General features: G+C 41.4%; 1 protein-coding gene across 1 annotated transcript; it reads right to left on the minus strand.

Moving 5' to 3' along the window:
- Window positions 1-2,526: 2,526 nt before the first annotated feature.
- On the minus strand, window positions 2,527-7,738 carry LOC306959272 (E3 ubiquitin-protein ligase MARCHF3-like). The gene is made up of 5 exons (XM_079551343.1): window positions 7,339-7,738; window positions 6,634-6,916; window positions 5,657-5,858; window positions 5,366-5,575; window positions 2,527-3,560 (listed from the first exon to the last, which is right to left on the minus strand). The coding sequence occupies exons 1-5, from the start codon at window positions 7,442-7,444 to the stop codon at window positions 3,405-3,407; spliced, it is 957 nt and encodes a 318-aa protein (XP_079407469.1). The 5' UTR covers window positions 7,445-7,738; the 3' UTR covers window positions 2,527-3,404.
- Window positions 7,739-16,350: the final 8,612 nt, after the last annotated feature.

Below are 16,350 nucleotides of genomic sequence, written 5' to 3' on the forward strand. Positions count from 1 at the left end.
AGCCAAATCAGATGCAATTTCAACACTGACTTGAAACAAACAAGCAAACAATAAAACAAACAATAAAACAAACCATGAACTAAGTAGGCTACTCATTGGATTGGATGTGCGTTTGTATATGAAGTACTTTTTGGCCAACCCATTTTTCCCCTTAGTTAAGGTATATATGATAAAGTTATAATAGAATATAAATGACCTGCACTGTCAAACCACTAAACCACTGTTATGTGGTCAAAGAACATAGAATATGAAAAGTGAATTTCATATGGGGGGGGGGTCCACCAAGATAGTTTGTACCCAGGGCCCAGAATTTGGTGCTACGCCCCTGAGTGCAGGTGTTGAAAGCAGAGTTTATCAAGGTCACCGCATCAGTCTACCAGAATGAAGAGCTGACAGCAAGCATCCAGGAATAACTCATAACTCCCTGGCAATGCCACAGGCTGATGCCTCAATGCCACAGGCTGATGCCTCAATGCCACAGGCTGGTGCCTCAATGCCACAGGCTGGTGCCTCAATGCCACAGGCTGGTGCCTCAATGCCACAGGCTGGTGCCTCAATGCCACAGGCTGGTGCCTCAATGCCACAGGCTGGTGCCTCGATGCCACGGCCCATCGAGGCAGTGATTAAGGCAAAGGGATTCCCTACAAAGTAACATATTCTTTTCATTCTGCAAAAACTGAGAAGTAATAGTGATTTCTTCACAGTATTCCAGTTTTTGGAAATCCTGTTTTTGGAAATCCTGTTTTTGTGGGTTTTGTGAGCTGGAAGCCCAAATTATGAACAAATAAACAACTAAATATTAAGTTGTGGGCCCTTACTCTATAATCTATGGAAGGTTCACTTTTTGAATGGAATTATGGAAAGAAATAAACTTTTCCATGATATTCTAATTTTTTGGACAATGTCTGTATGTAGATTTTCACCACCTAAGATGGAGTGAATGAAGAATTCCTGTTGTGGGTGACTTGTGTCATGTGAAAAGTGCCAAACAAATATGATTCCCTCATCCCTTCCCAGCATTTGTGTTCATTGAACATTTCCCAGTGTTTTCACTGGACACATTGGAAAAGAAAGGACTCAATTTGTATAGCATTTCACACCCATGGTCACAAAGCGCTTTGAATGGGACAAATTACATTCACATTCTATTGGTGGTGGTAAGCTCTATATGCAGCCACAGCCGCCCTGGGACAAGCTCTATAGGCCCCTCCGACCACCACCAATCAGTTCACTCTCACATACACATTGTTACCCTAATGTACATTTTTAGTGGTAGGGGAAACCGGAGTACCCGGAGGAAACTTGTGCAGACACAGGAAGAACAGCAAACTCCACACATGGACGGGGACTGACCCCGACCTGCGAGCTGTGACGGACGAGTGCTAACCGCTGTGGAGCACAAATGAATGATAAAACACCAATGGCAGAAAATTCAGCTTGTGCCTTGCAGACTTTCAGGGATTGGATATGAAGAAATACAGACAAACCCATCAGTTTAGAAAAGAACAAATCTGGGAAATAATTATATATATATTTTAAAATAAAGGTAATAAACATGGTCAGTTAACAAGAATAAACACTACATCGCAGCAATTTCAATTGCGCCACACTGTACAAAAAGGAAACATGTTATTGTGCAGTCCCATTCAATCTCTCAGTTAAACTTAATCTGAGCGTTCTGTGAACGTCAAGAAGGGGACTTGCACTTACTCTCTTTACAACACACACACACACTACACTTTACTTTCTGTCTCGATTGTAACCAGGTTGCCCTTAATTACACCAAATCACACTTACTGTAATCCAATAGTTTAGTTTTATAATTTCACAGAAACACATCCATCACACTACATTAAAATATAATACAACACACCTTTGGTTTCTTTGTTGGACAGTCCTGATCAAAACTTTAAGACCAGTTGAAAAATGGTAAAAAAAAAAACACACAAAAAAACGTTGAATCTGAACAAGGTTCCAAGTAGAACTTCAATATGCAACAAGAAGAAATGGGAGTGAGAAAAAAAAATAGTTTAGGACCACATGCCGTTAAAAGGCCAAATCTGTGCAAAAATGTGGATTCAATGCCCTTTTCTGTCAGTTATTCACTGTCATGACGTCCTGATGGCAAAGGCAAAAAAAACTTCTCGTTTTGAATGTGGTTGGGTGTAGGCAGGGCCTCTTGCAGCGCACCACGATTTTTCATTTCTGAAAAGATCCTGCGGCTATGGAACAAAAAAGTCAAGGTGAAGACCCTGAAAAATGTCCTGATGACTGAGCTGGATCCGACTGGCACCAAGACACTGGGGACAGTTTTTTGGTTCTTTCCCGTCACTTTTCATCAATATTTGGGCCACTACTTTTTACTTGTACTTGAGTAACATTATTTCAAAGTAACGTTATCCTTACGAGTAAATATTTTGGATACCCACCTCTGCACTGAATCTACATTTTTGCACAGATTTGGCCTTTTAAAGTGGTCCTAAACTTTGATGCAAAACAGCTATTTCAGTTTAATTGTTGTTTCAATAAAAGCTTTACCCAGATGTTTCTTTGTCTCACTCCCATTTCTTCTTGTTTCATTTTGAAGTTCTACTTGGAACATTGTCCAGATCCAACCATGCAAAATGTAACTATTTTTCAACTGTTCTTGAACTTTTGATCAGGACAGTATATAATACTGTGGAGTTAAAAATCTCAATAAGTGCATGTTCATCTGTAGGAGTAACAGACAGGCTGTGCTTTACTTGGGAAAAGAAGGCCCTGTCACATTTGTGAAACATACATAAGACAAGGCTACACAAGAAAAAGGCAGTTTAGGAAATAAGGTTTGAGGTTTTGTAAAGAAATAGCCTGAAGACAATGTAGATAACAAGTACATAGGGTTGGTAAGCAGGCACTCAATTTCATTAGTATCCCTAATTGAAAACCCTTCAGGGGAAGATAATCCATTGTAATATTTGTATGTGATTAAGAGTAAATTTAGTGCATTATTAATATGCAACTATGATTATAGTTAAAGTGCAATTTGAGAAGAGTTGGGGACTCTGTCAAACATTGCGAAACAAACTGTGAGCTTCAAGGCTTCCTCCTTTCCTGAAAACAGGCTTCCTCACACTCTTTGCTGTTGCAAATAGTCCTGTCCTTAATTCCTGCAGGTTCCTGTGCTCTTGACCTAAAACACCAGTATCCTAATGTTGACATGTTGGTGTCTTGAGGAACGGAGGGCTGCTACTGTTACACTGCTTCGCAATGTTGTTGTTGGTCAATCTGAATCGCCAGCCCCACAACAGAAAAAAAAAAGATTACTTTGCGAAAAAATTATAGTTGCTGCTTAAATGAGCTCACTAGTGGTTTTTTACATGAGCAGTTGCAGTCACAGAATTGTCTCTAGTCCCTGATGACGCTCAAACGATGGACTCTTTGGAGAGATTCTTCGCCCGCTGTGAGCTGTTCAAGGAGTGCAGCACTGGCTCACTGCGAGACCTGGGGAGAAGGAGCACCACTCTTTGATTGGACAGCCTCCACTCATTGTAGAGGCGACAGTGATACCTAAGAGACACCTGCAAAGAAGCAAAATAAAATCAATACAGAAACAATACAGAACAGAATGTCTTACAACTATAAAATATATCTGTTATTGTGATCCTCGGGGCCCAGAATTTGAACATTTAAAATTAGAAAAATTATGCTTTTAAATCCCACTTTCCAGATCCACAGATCAGAATAATAGTATTTCAAAACTGGATTGGATCAAAATGATCCTGATCGAGGGGACACCAGGCCAGTTCAGAGACATCATCCCTCCAGTGTGTCCTAGGTCTTCCCAGGGCCTCCTCCCAGTAGGACATGCCCGGAACACCTCCCGAGGAAGGCGACCAGGAGGCATACGAAACTTATGCCCGAGCCGCCTCATCTGGCTCTTTTCGACGTGAAGGAGCAGCGACTCTACTCCGAGCTCCTCCCAGGTGACTGAGCACCTCACCCCATTTCTAAGGGTGCGCGAGTCACGCTGCGAAGGAAACAAATCTCTGTATCCACGATCTTGTCCTTTTGGCTTTTAGCTTTGCCCGATACAGCGACGCCGCATCGATCCGTCTATCGATCTCACGCCACATGTGTCCCTCATTCAAGAACCCGACAGAGAAAAGCGATTCCGCAATTTTGCCTGCACCGCCCTGCTTGCTGATGTTGTAAAATCTGAATTTTTCGGACAATACGTTGATCAAGAAGACGGAGCACTTTGTGAACAGCATGTTGTTCGCACGTCATCAGCGAGGCCAGGGAGGATGAGGAGAGTTGATCTACAGGCTTCACTCTTCTGTCTGTGTGAACCACACTACAGCACTCACAACCCCAACCTCTCATACTTTAGAGAAACAACAGTTTCCCCAAAATATCCTGATATAGGATTGGTGACTGGACAGCACTGTTTAAGCTACACTTTGTTAAACTGATGTAAACCAGATAAAACTTAAAGACAGGGATTATTAACACAATTGGACTTATTTAGTGACATGGCTGGAGGTTCTCACATTGAAAATACATACCAATAAACCTGTATTTAGCAGAGAGAGTTTACCAGAGGGCTATCAGAGGGCTGTCAGTGCTTATAATCTGGAGCGGAGGACTGTCTTTTACTGTAGTCTCCCAGGGAGAGCTCTTAGACATCTGTCAGTCTCCCCCCGGGAAACTGAAGATACAAACGTAGCTTACCACCACTGAGAACGAAGTGAATGTAAAATTGTCTCATGTAAAGCGCTTTGTGACTATGTCTGTGAAAGATGCTATACAAATAAAGCTCTTCTACACTCAAACAAATAAAAAATACAATGTTACAGCAAGTCATTGTAAGTCATTGGCCTCAAGTCACTAAAGGCAAGTCTGGGTCAAGTCAAGTCTTTTTGAACCATCGGTCAAGTCTCAAGTCCCGAAAATTGCAACTCTAGTCGTCTCGTCACGAGACTCAAGTCTCCCACCTCTGCATAGAACTACTGCAGACTTACATTTACTGAGTTTACATCAGCATAATCATGTCTGTTGAATAAGGGACAAGGATCAACAGAAGATGACGAGCGACTTCAATGTAAACGTTAATGGTTCTCTGAAGCTTATCAGCAGCACTGTATGTTATATATGACTGCTGTAATAGACATTTATTACTGTTATGCATACAGATAAGATGCATTTAAAAGATCACCTTGTGGAAGGTGACAAAGGAACAAGAATCACCTTTCACAACCTTGTGTAAGGTGATTCTTGTTCCTTTGTCATAAAAGTCATAAAAACAATTATATGAAAGGATTTCATGCACATTGGTACATGTACTTATATCTTGTTGAGAACACTTTGCACTGTACACACTCACCAAGGTCCAGAAAAGGTAAATGGTGAAGAGAGCAACTGTAAGTGCAATGAGCCCCACTGCCTCCAGTCTGCTCGAGAAATGCAGGTGGTCTATGGCACCACGAAGGCACAGCCAGCCAGAGATAGTAGCCAACGGTGTAATAAGCAGGAAGCACACCATATCACCAAACAGTGTGCGCTTTTCCTGACGAAGCCCTGGGTTCTGGAGCCACTACATGAACAGAGACACTTTAAAAACAGTCCAATTGTAGAGGGAAATGCAATACAGAGAAGCAAGCGCACACTGTTTTACCTCCAGCAGTGGTCTGGATTTTCGCTGCACAGTGAACTGGTAGTGGCAAAGCTCACAGAAGCTGGTCCCTGAGGCAGAAAGCCAGTGCTCCAAACAGCTGCGGTGGATAGTGGCCATAGTCCCCAAGCACTCACAAGGGGTCAGCAATTCCTCTTGCAGGCTTCCTTCATGACAGATACGGCACATGGGGGTCTCTGGTATACTGGTAGTCGGGGGCAAAAACACATTAGTCAGTCCATTTTGACAAATAAGCATACATTTATCACCGCACTTGGTCACATTTGCGTCTTCTCTGATCTGCTAAGTACAAAGTAAGAGTACAAAGTACAAAGTACATGTACAAAACTCCTTCTCACAATAAGTGTAAAATTTGAGGAAATAAAAAGATGACAGCAATTATGCAATAACTGGCTCTATGAATGACCCCTCTCTTCTGCCCCTCGTTCCCTTCCAGCTGCACAGTAAAGCTTTCCTCTCCATGTGCCGATGAAGTGCATTTCTCCTCACCTTGTATCAGTCTCACTTAAGCACGACAGAGTGACCATAAAAAAGGAAAGTGCGCACATGCATGTGTTTCGCCGCATTGACAGGTTGATGCCCGTTGTCATGGGAATAAGTTCAGCGAAAAGCTGTTATGTGACTGATAGTGCAGCGTTTGGTCGGAGCGCATGTGAACACGGACTGAACTAAATCTGAAGTAAATCCAGTTGTACTAGAGCGGTCTCGGCTCCACCCACAAGGCAACATGTGTGAAAACGACTGAAGACCAACCCAGGACCACATATAAAGCACGCCAAAAACAGGTCTACAGAAATAAACAACACAAAGGCTTCAGTGGAGGAATAAGGCCTTAACCAAGACCCTAGTGATTCTCAAACAATCTGTCGCTCCTGCAGTTACAGGAGAGAGGCTGATCAGGCACCTGTCTGTGGAGAGAGTGACAGAGGGGCAGGGTTCAAAAATCAAAAGGGGCCTACCATTGCTTCATACAGGAATGGTCATCCAGTTTATTCAAAGGTTCTGTGCAGCGTGGAGACATCTCACTATTGGACAAACTGCATTCATCCATAGTTTTGCCTGGCAGAGGAGGCTCATTGTTGAAGCTGCAGACAGGCTGAGAATCCAGCTCACTCTGAGATCTCAAATGAGTCGAAAGACGCTGATTGGGCAAAACTTCCGGTATTAATGCACTCCGACAGGTCATTCTTAGGGCACAGTGAAGCTTAGTTCCGAAATAAGGCCTTAGTGGAGGTTTTCCATCTGCAATAGAGAACAGGAATAACAGTCATCTCTCTCATTTGGTTAGTTTACCTTATTATTATCATAATGAAAACATGCTTTGTTTACGTGTAAAATATTTGGGTTGGATGACAAAATACAACACGCGTCAAATATCACATTATTTGATGATCGTTGAAAGTAAACCCTCTTGTATTTGTCGATTGATAAGAAATTGTGAGACTTTCAAACATCATCTAGAACAAAGCTGTCGGGTTTCCATTTGTTGACGGCTGGCTTACTTCTAGGACAGTATATAACATGATACTGTGCCTTAAGGGTGATCACAGAGATGCAGCTTTGTTCAGTGTACAGTTCACACCGTAAGGGGAAGTTACAGTAGGCCCATGCTGCTAGCTAACCCACAATCCCTATAACGTCAAGTAGCTCACTTAAAGTCTTACCTTGATATGCGGTGTGCTCATCAAAGCGTCGGATATAAAGTATAATCTCATCTAATCTTGACCCCGAGTGTTTTTGTGTGTCTCCAACTCTGCTGTCTCTACTCATCTGAACTTCCGTTTTGAGCTGGGACGGCACCGCCACAGCTGCCGAGGCTGTAAAATACGACACTCCTGCCCCGAGTACTGACTGACAGGCACGATCTGTCCTTTTTTATTTTTTAATGACTTTATTTTACACTTTGGTCTTTAGTTTCTTGTAGGCTAAATATTGAGCCAGTGAATGGCATCTGCCAGATAGCGGGACCCTTTGTTTGAAGAAGTGTCGCTCGTTTTAGGAGTGAGGTAGTATTTTACTCCTGTGCCAGGCCTATCAGACAAAACTTTGGGAGTAATTTCAAAGGCGTCTTCTTGTTATCCACCTTACAAAGCTGTTTGTTGTTGTACTGTAACATAATTGTATGTATTCTAGTACTGGTCTGAATAGTTGAGTGCTAAATTTGAATACAAATCTTTTGTCATTTTATGTTTTCATCAATTTCTGTCAACAAAAATGGAGAAGCACCAATCAAGCTTTTTTGCTTCCGATATCTATAGTGGGGGTTTGAGTAACTGCCAATATCCAATATTATTCGACACCAAGGGACTGGGATGAGATGTTACATAATTGTCAATTGCATCTATTAATAGATTGTAATAGAAAAACGTTAAAACAAGAATCACTGGATTTTTCTACACTATATATCCCCGGCTACCTGACAGGCAGATTAACAACTCACATGAAGTGATCTGATCATTACAAAAATGTTTGATCAGTTATTCTAAAACAGCATTTCATAAAATACTAACACTGGGTTTTATTAGGCTGCTTTGAGTGGCTCGTCTCATGATCGGAAGGTCAGGGGTTTGAATCCTGGCCCCTGCAGGTGCACACTGTCATTGTGTCCTTGGGCGAGACACTTCACCCACCTTGCCTCCAGTGTCTGCGTACATTGAATGAGTGTGAATGGGTGAGTGGTTCCTTGCTGTAAAGCACTTTGAGTGCCTATGTAGGTGGAAAAGCGCTAGCCTATATAGCCTTAGTTGAGACCATTTACCCTTACCATTTATTGCTAGCCGCGCATTTTGCGCAGTGATCTTTAATTCTAAGCTTCAAAATGACATACAGCATGTAGGCCTCGGCCTATGTAGATTTAGATGATGAAAGTTGTGTTTTTAAAATGGTGTGAGCCAAAATAGGTATTGGTTCAGTATCAGATATTTGGAGCCGGGAACGGTCGGGAACGGCCTTCCCCCACCTTGCATGGCCAAAAAAGAAAAAAAAAAGAAAAGTTAATGATTGCAACGTTGTCATTTTCACGCACATACGATGCAATAAAAATACTAGGTCGGGCCTACTCAATATGTGTCCCGGGGGCCAAACAATAAAATCTGACCCGCGCCTCATTTTCCATTTAGCAGTGTGTACGGCTCTGGCACCATCATCTCGTAGCGCGGGCTCAAATGGAAACATGGCTCTGTTAAACGGTAGACAGAGAAAACAGGAGGCTTATCGTTGGACGGACTGACAGATTTTCTAAAACGAAGCACAAGGACAGTGTGCATTTGTTTGTGGACTTTTGCTCGGATTATCCCGTGCAGAAGCAAGACTCTTCGCGGTCCGCGGAGGATGCAGCGTGTGTGTGTGTTCCTGCCTTCACTGGTGCAAAGGGCTGGACCAGCTACTTTCAGGTAAGGAACACCAGTTCACTCGTGTTCAACCGGTCAACGCGCTAAACCTCACCCTCTGGGCTCTAATTTAGCCAAATAAAATCTGAATCATGCATGACTATGACAGGTGCATTTTTTGCTTCCTTACTGCTCTGACTTCATTGATACGCCTTTGTGGGAAATGTACAAGCGCAGGGATGCTCATTGTGAAACAGGTAAAAGAGAGAGGCTGGAGATGAATGTGAGCGTCATCTCCAAGGAGCTTTTTTTCATGAAGCGCGAAGTCTGGACAGAAAAGCGGCTCAGGTGTTTGGTCAACCCTTAATATTATGTCTATGGTCTGCCCTCTGTCCACTCAGCTGAGAGGAACAGTGGTGGAGCAGGAGATTGTCATGTTGTTTGATGTGGTCTTGGTTCAGTTGGTCCTCACATGTGACTCTCTCATTCTGTATTAAGCCTTTGGCCTGGTTTAGATGTGATTTAGTCCTGCCTTAGTCCTGATATTGCATGTTTTTGCCCTGGCTTAATCCTGGGTTAGTTCTGAGTTGTCTTACTTTATTATCAGGCTCTTTATTATTCTGTTTTTTTTCTTCTTTTCTACAAAGCCTTAAAATGCTGGAATATATTATAACTTTTATGTTTAGACCCAATTCTATTCTATTCAAGCAGTGATGATAATGACATTTTTATTCATTTATCCCAAAAATATGATAATAATATATACCCCTGACTGGCCCAGTGGCCAATGACACTGGGCCGGTGTCATTGGCCCAGTGTCATTGGGCCAATGACAAATCTCCCCCAGTGAAAAAGTAAATCAAGAGCCCTGCTGTAAGCACCACTGACTGTGAAAGAGGATTTTCTCAGATAAACAACATAATAACAAGCTAATATTGTTAATAAGTATTTTTTCAGCACTCATGTTCATTTCTTTGGTTGGGCCTCCTTTGAATAAGTGGATTCTGACAAACATGTGAAGAAATGGGTTCTTCTTAGATGTAGGACTGCAGACCACATGGAGTTTAATATATTATAGAAACAAATAAAATCAGTGGATCTGGCAAAAGCAGAATTTGTTCATTTAGTAAATCACACAGATCCCAATCATTTATGATTGTTAAAACCTTCTAAAGGATATCTAAAAATAACTCAAAGCCTTAAAAAGTAGTGGAAAATAAAACAATTACAGTATCAAATACCTTGTATTGTGCAGTATGAATACTACTGTTCAGAACCCATGACTACATGTCAGTACATAAGTACATAAAAAGATAAAATGTAGCGTGTATCCTACTGCTTGTTAAAGGTTAGAGTTCCCCCACCTCCCAAATCCCACTTTAACCACCGATTGTAACCACATAAAGATAGACAAGATAACTGGCTTTCCATTCATAGTAATGATCTCGAGTGGTCTGTGAAATTAAATGGCTGCTCAATCTCCTCCTACAAAGCCTGTTCCTTAAAAGAGCGAGAAGGCGGGAAGTCCCCGGCTACGAACATCCACAGAGCTCCAGAGATTTAGGCTTCCTCTTTTTATTGCTTGTGGCTCTGTGAGTGCACATAGAGTAGCTACAAACCAACTAAAAGTATAACATCATTTATTACAAAACCAGGAGATGAATTAACATAACAAAAATGGTAGTTAGACGCTTATGCTAACATGAAGTCAGACGCTTGTCACAAATGTCACCGACGCTCTGGCCGCACGTCAGCGTGTGTTCGTAGCACTACAACATTCATCCTCGAGGCCCAAACACATTCCTAGCGCAGATTCAGCCACTGATATAAGTTTTCTTGTCGCCGTTTTTAATCCTGGGTGTTTAGGTAAAGAAACACTGATGTGTGTCTTTGTAAAAGTCCCAGAGCTGCTGTAGCTCTGGTTCACAATGAAGCTAATCCTCCATGACTTGTTTACACCTGCGGGCCGGCATAGCATCTGCACCGGCAGCTACAACGTACGTCACTGTTGGGGAAAGTTCCTGATTGGTAGACGCTCGCAAATTTCTACAAAAAGTTCAACATTTCCCAACTCTAGCGTCAGCAAGTTGATCCCAATCAACATGCAACAGAGAACTCACGACCTTGAGAACAATGATGATGGCATGGACACAGCCAGGGCATAGTCAGGTACCCCGATGCGTCCATTTCAAGCGGCCCAGATCATCCAGTAGACTGTCCATCACCAACAGAGGCCAAAGAGGATACAGCACATTCTGGAACATTCACAGTGACACTGTCTGAAGTCGAAGGGGCCAGAAGTTTTAAGTTTTTTCGTAACATTATCTTTCTTTGGTCCAACTAGATGCATCAATACCATAAAACTCCTCTCAATTGAAATTCTCTGGTAACTCCTCTGATGATGACTGACTCAATTCCTCAACCGTAGCCATTGTAACTGCCCTTACCTAAAGCTACAACAAAATTTAACTAACGAGAAGTGAAGAACCTAAGTCAATACGAAGGGTCCCTTTACACAGAAGCAGCAAATACTGAATGCTCTCTCTCAGACACAAGTAGGCAAATACAACTAAAGCCACAGTAGTAGCGTCAACTCTGCTACAAACTGCTTGACTACAAATTCAGCCACACCAAAGTCAAGTAATACACCAAAAACTTGACAATACAAGCTACAAACAGCTGCGATCTAGGACACGAACGAAGCTCACATTACTCGCCTAACTGAAGACTAAGTGTCCCTACAACACAAAAAACTGAGTGCAAGGCATACAAAAATGGTCCCCTGGTACTCTGAGTGCTGGGCAAGAGGTGGCTTTAGAAAGCAAAACATCAGACAACAAAGCCCTGACTTGCTTATTCCCGACAGGGACAGATTCCCCACCCAGGATTTTCCTCCAAATAAAAAAGGCAAAATAACAAATGGGTGATCAATGGAAAGATGACCAAGTCAATCTGGCTGGTTCACTCCCTGGTTTAGCTAAAGGGACCAAACTAAACACGCAGAAACTAAAAGGGAGACTGGTCTGACAGATAACGAAAGACAAACAGCACCTCAACCCAAACTATACACCAAACAAACATCTGAACATGGGAGAACAAAAGACTAACCAAAATTCAACCAAATGGGACATTTTACACCCTGGCTCATGCACATAAAGGAGTTCAAACCAACACAAAAAACATTTTATTACAAAACTAGGGGATTAATTAACAATGGTGTAAAAAAGAGGATGAGATGGAGAGCCACGGCTGTCTTGCTGCCAGCCAGAAGAGAGTGGAAGAGGGATGAGCCAAGCCATCCTTATGAAGACTCAAGGTTCAAGGGCAGGCTGCAAAACCGGGAACTGGAATAGAGTCTTTAGAGGCAGCTCCACATAACATTGCTGATCTACAAAAAACAGCTTGGTTAAAAATATGACACCTACCCCAGTGTTGTCCAATGGGTCAAAGCAATTTTTAGAAAAGAAACAAAACTTTTTGGAGCCAGGCTTTTAAGCAGTCTATGTACAAATGACACTTGTGCAGAAATATTTTGTAATAGAGTGAACAGCTGTAGGAATTGTCTTCTGTGTGAGCTGAGATGTGTGTTTCTAATTGGTGCTTAAATTTGAATCTCTTTTGACAAAATGAGACTCGTGTTTCCCCTATCTGTCTGCTCCTTTTCCTGTTGCGTGTCCGTCTGTGACAGCGGCTCTAGTCTCAGGTGCAGACTTGTTTTTGTTGAATAGAGCGGAGGTGTGAGCAGCTGGACTTGTGTCTTTTATCTGGACTTGGTTGTAGTGGTCTCCATCAGCCTCGGTCTCCGACTGTGAAGTTGAAGTGCTGGCTGGAGGTTCCCAGTCTTAGTCAGAGTCAGAGGAGTTGTCTGTTTATTCCTCAATCTCAGAATGTGCTTCCACTCGGTGCACAGTTCGCTCTTCACACAGACAGCCGTGAACGGCTGGGAGCTGCTCTTCCTCCTGTTTGACGCTGTGTTCCTCTGGTTCCTTTTCAATCTGTAGAGTCTCTGGGATTTCTTGCTTCAGTCTGGACTCAGGACTCCAGTGGATCTGGACATCGTATGTAAGAGTATGCCGTTTTAGCTCTTACCAATCCCAGGTCTTCTGTGGTGTGTATAGGTTTGTCTTCTTTATGTTTATTGATCTCATAAGTGATTAATCTCTTGTGTTTTTAGGAACTTTACAAAGTATTCACACCAGCGATGGGAGTGAAAGGAGCGACCGACTTCCATTCAATCCCATTGCCGGCTGGCTAACGTTTGAAAGTAAAGTTAATGTAATGATTACTGTATAGTTTTTGGTCTTTGTTGCCTATAACATAATAGCACTATAGCTGTTGAAATTAGTAGGTTACCTATTTTTACCCTTTTGTTTCTCTAATAGAAATATTTTAATTTGATAAAATATAATTTTGTTAATTTATACAAGAGTGTACTACTGTTATTTTGTACAGTACGCCTACTATATGTGCATGGTTTTGTACAACAGTCTTAATGCACTGTTTAAAAATGATAAAAGTATCTTTCCTAATTTTCTTTTACATTCTTCTTCAGTTGTGTGCTTAGGGGTTCACAGCAAACGTTGCATATCAGTATAACGCACAAAATTCCTGTGGAAGCATAGGCAGGCTGGAATGGTTAGACAAGTTCATGTCTACTGATGTTAAATAAACTTCTCCTGCATAAGACATCCAGACTCCTGGATTTTTCATCTATCCTCTCGGGCACCATTGTACTTACTTAGCCTACTGACTGAGGAGGCTGAGGGGTGAGCCTCCGGTGCAGTTTAGAGGCACTCTGCCCAACAGCCCCACAATGTTGCAGAAATGTGTCACCCAAGACTACACACCATACTGAGAATTAGGTATCAGGACTGATCTCATCCACGCCCAGAGCTTTGCCTCCAAGGAGCTTTCTAACTTCCCCTGTGACTTCAACTTGATGGTGATTGACGAGTCCCTCTCTGAGTCTGCAGTATCTGCTTCCTCTTTGGAAGACATGACAATGGGATTGAGAAGATCCTTGAAGTATTAACTCCCCCGTCCCCAGTTGAGGTCAGCAGCTCCCCATTCACACTGTAAAGAGTGTTATAGATGCACTAACATCATCGACTAGGCTGGGTCTGAACTGAACCCACCTTATACTGTGGGGGTGGACTTGGACACAATTTAGGCAAATGGACTCCTCAAATCAAGGGAACATTTTTTAACTCTTGCAGAAAATGGCTCCTTTGTGGTCAATAATTCTTTGCACCACAGTCAGCCTGACTTGTTCAACCTGATGGGAGAGGCCGCAGCCAGTTGAACAAGAGGAGCCTGTTATCTATTGGACTGTCATCTACTACGCCTACTCACCCGCGAGGCTTTTCAAAAGGCAGTGTAAAGGCATAGATAGGCCACTCAAGTCACGTGACGAAGGATGCCAGCCACAACTTTGCAGGCCAACAAAACCGGGTCCATAACTAGATGGTTTTTACTGTAAGAGACAGGAAGAGTGGCACAAGGGCCTACACAATAATAGGCATAATTATCAACTGTCGCCTATAACACCCCTTTCATGTGCCGCATGATTAGACTGTGAAAAAGTAGTGTAGCGTTGGACAAAAAAACTTGTGTTAGATGTTCTCTATATGAAGAAATTAAACTGAAGACGAAAGTTTTAAAAAAGGAAAAAGCTACAAAAATACATTACTTCTTTCAGTAACTAAGGAATAACATATTACTTACACAAAATACAGGAATAACTCGTTACAAGTGCTTTTAAATGTATGAACAAAAAAATGCCAAACTCCCCCCAAATAAATTGCAGCACCAAATGAAATTGGAAGTTGATGTTTAAGATCTGTAGTTGCGTGTAGCTAATGTAAAAAAAAAACATGAGGGAATGGGGGAAAGCGAAGGAAAAGGAAATCTTTTCTTGCACTTGGGATCTATTTTGCCAAAAGTAACTCAGACGTAACTCAAAGTAGTGTAACTCAGCTACATTTTAGAATCGGTAATATGTAATACAAACATAATACATTTTCAAAACTGTAACTACTAATCTAGAATATATTACAATTGTAGAGTAACTTGCCCAACACTGTGGGACAGTTTTCCCCCCCAACTATCCAGGGAAAAACAAATTCTCCTCCCGGCCAAGACTAAATGTGCACGATTTAACATCTGTTTTACAATTGTTTATACACAAGGCGGGCTGGAAGGTCACGACTATAGTCACAACTATAGTCACAACTATCCCACAGTTTAGATTCGGTGACCCTTGGTGCACTGAGCAAGACAGGCCCCACATTGAACAGCCAATGTTGCAGTCTCCTCCTAAGCTGTGCATCCGTACTGGGCAACTAAGTGTTTTGTGTGTGTAGTATTAATTCTGTACTTAGTCAGGTAGCTTGTTCATCCATTTGTTTAATCATGGAACCAAGCACACTGTTCGTTCTTGTGATAATGCAGATATCTCGTATTTACCAGATTACTGCATGATGAAATATTTAGCTCTCATAATTTATCATATTATGATAAACTCTTCTGCACATTTTGAGTGAGATAATATTGCTGTAGGCTAAGATTAATTTGTGACTGTTTACCGTATCATGTATGCTTATGACTAAATCTTATCAATGTCTTGTGTTTTGGGTGATTCTGTAATTCAGACACTAGCTCTTCATGTTTTTTTTTTTTTTGGTGTTTTTTTTTTTTTTTTTAATACTTTATTGTGTCACGAATTTCATGTTACCATTACATTGCATTATTAGCGAGTTAGAAATCACACAATATTTTTTTTTTTTTTTTTTACACCCAGTGAAATAAATAACAAAATAAAATAATAAAATAACAATAAAAATAAATAAATAAAAATAAACAAAAGAATATACGTATACATATATATACATACATATATACATACATACACACACACACACACACACACACACAAACATACGTATATAAAAAAAAAAAAATAATAATAATATAAAGATTAAATTCGATCAATAGAGAAAAATAATTTGGAAATTTACAGACATGAATAGATGCGAACATGCATACATCCATGCATACAGCTCTTCATGTTTTGGGTAAGATAATGTTGATTCATATAGCTGCATGAGCATTAGTGCTAGTTTGGTGTCCTATCAGGAGCAATTGGCTGTATTTGTTAAGAAAACAAAGAGGCTTTAATAAAGCTATAGGCAAGTTGGCCTATGTAAAAAACAAAACAAAAAAAGAGCCTATAATCCCACACTGAAAGGCTTTAATTATAAGCAACTTTTATTTTGATCTCCAGCCAGAAGACTATCTTCCGGGTGCCTTTTTTCACTTGACATCTCTGGGCGTGTCTAAGGCTTACGT

Source organism: Gobius niger, assembly GCF_951799975.1.
Source record: "Gobius niger genome assembly, chromosome: 2".
Classification (NCBI taxonomy): domain Eukaryota; kingdom Metazoa; phylum Chordata; class Actinopteri; order Gobiiformes; family Gobiidae; genus Gobius; species Gobius niger.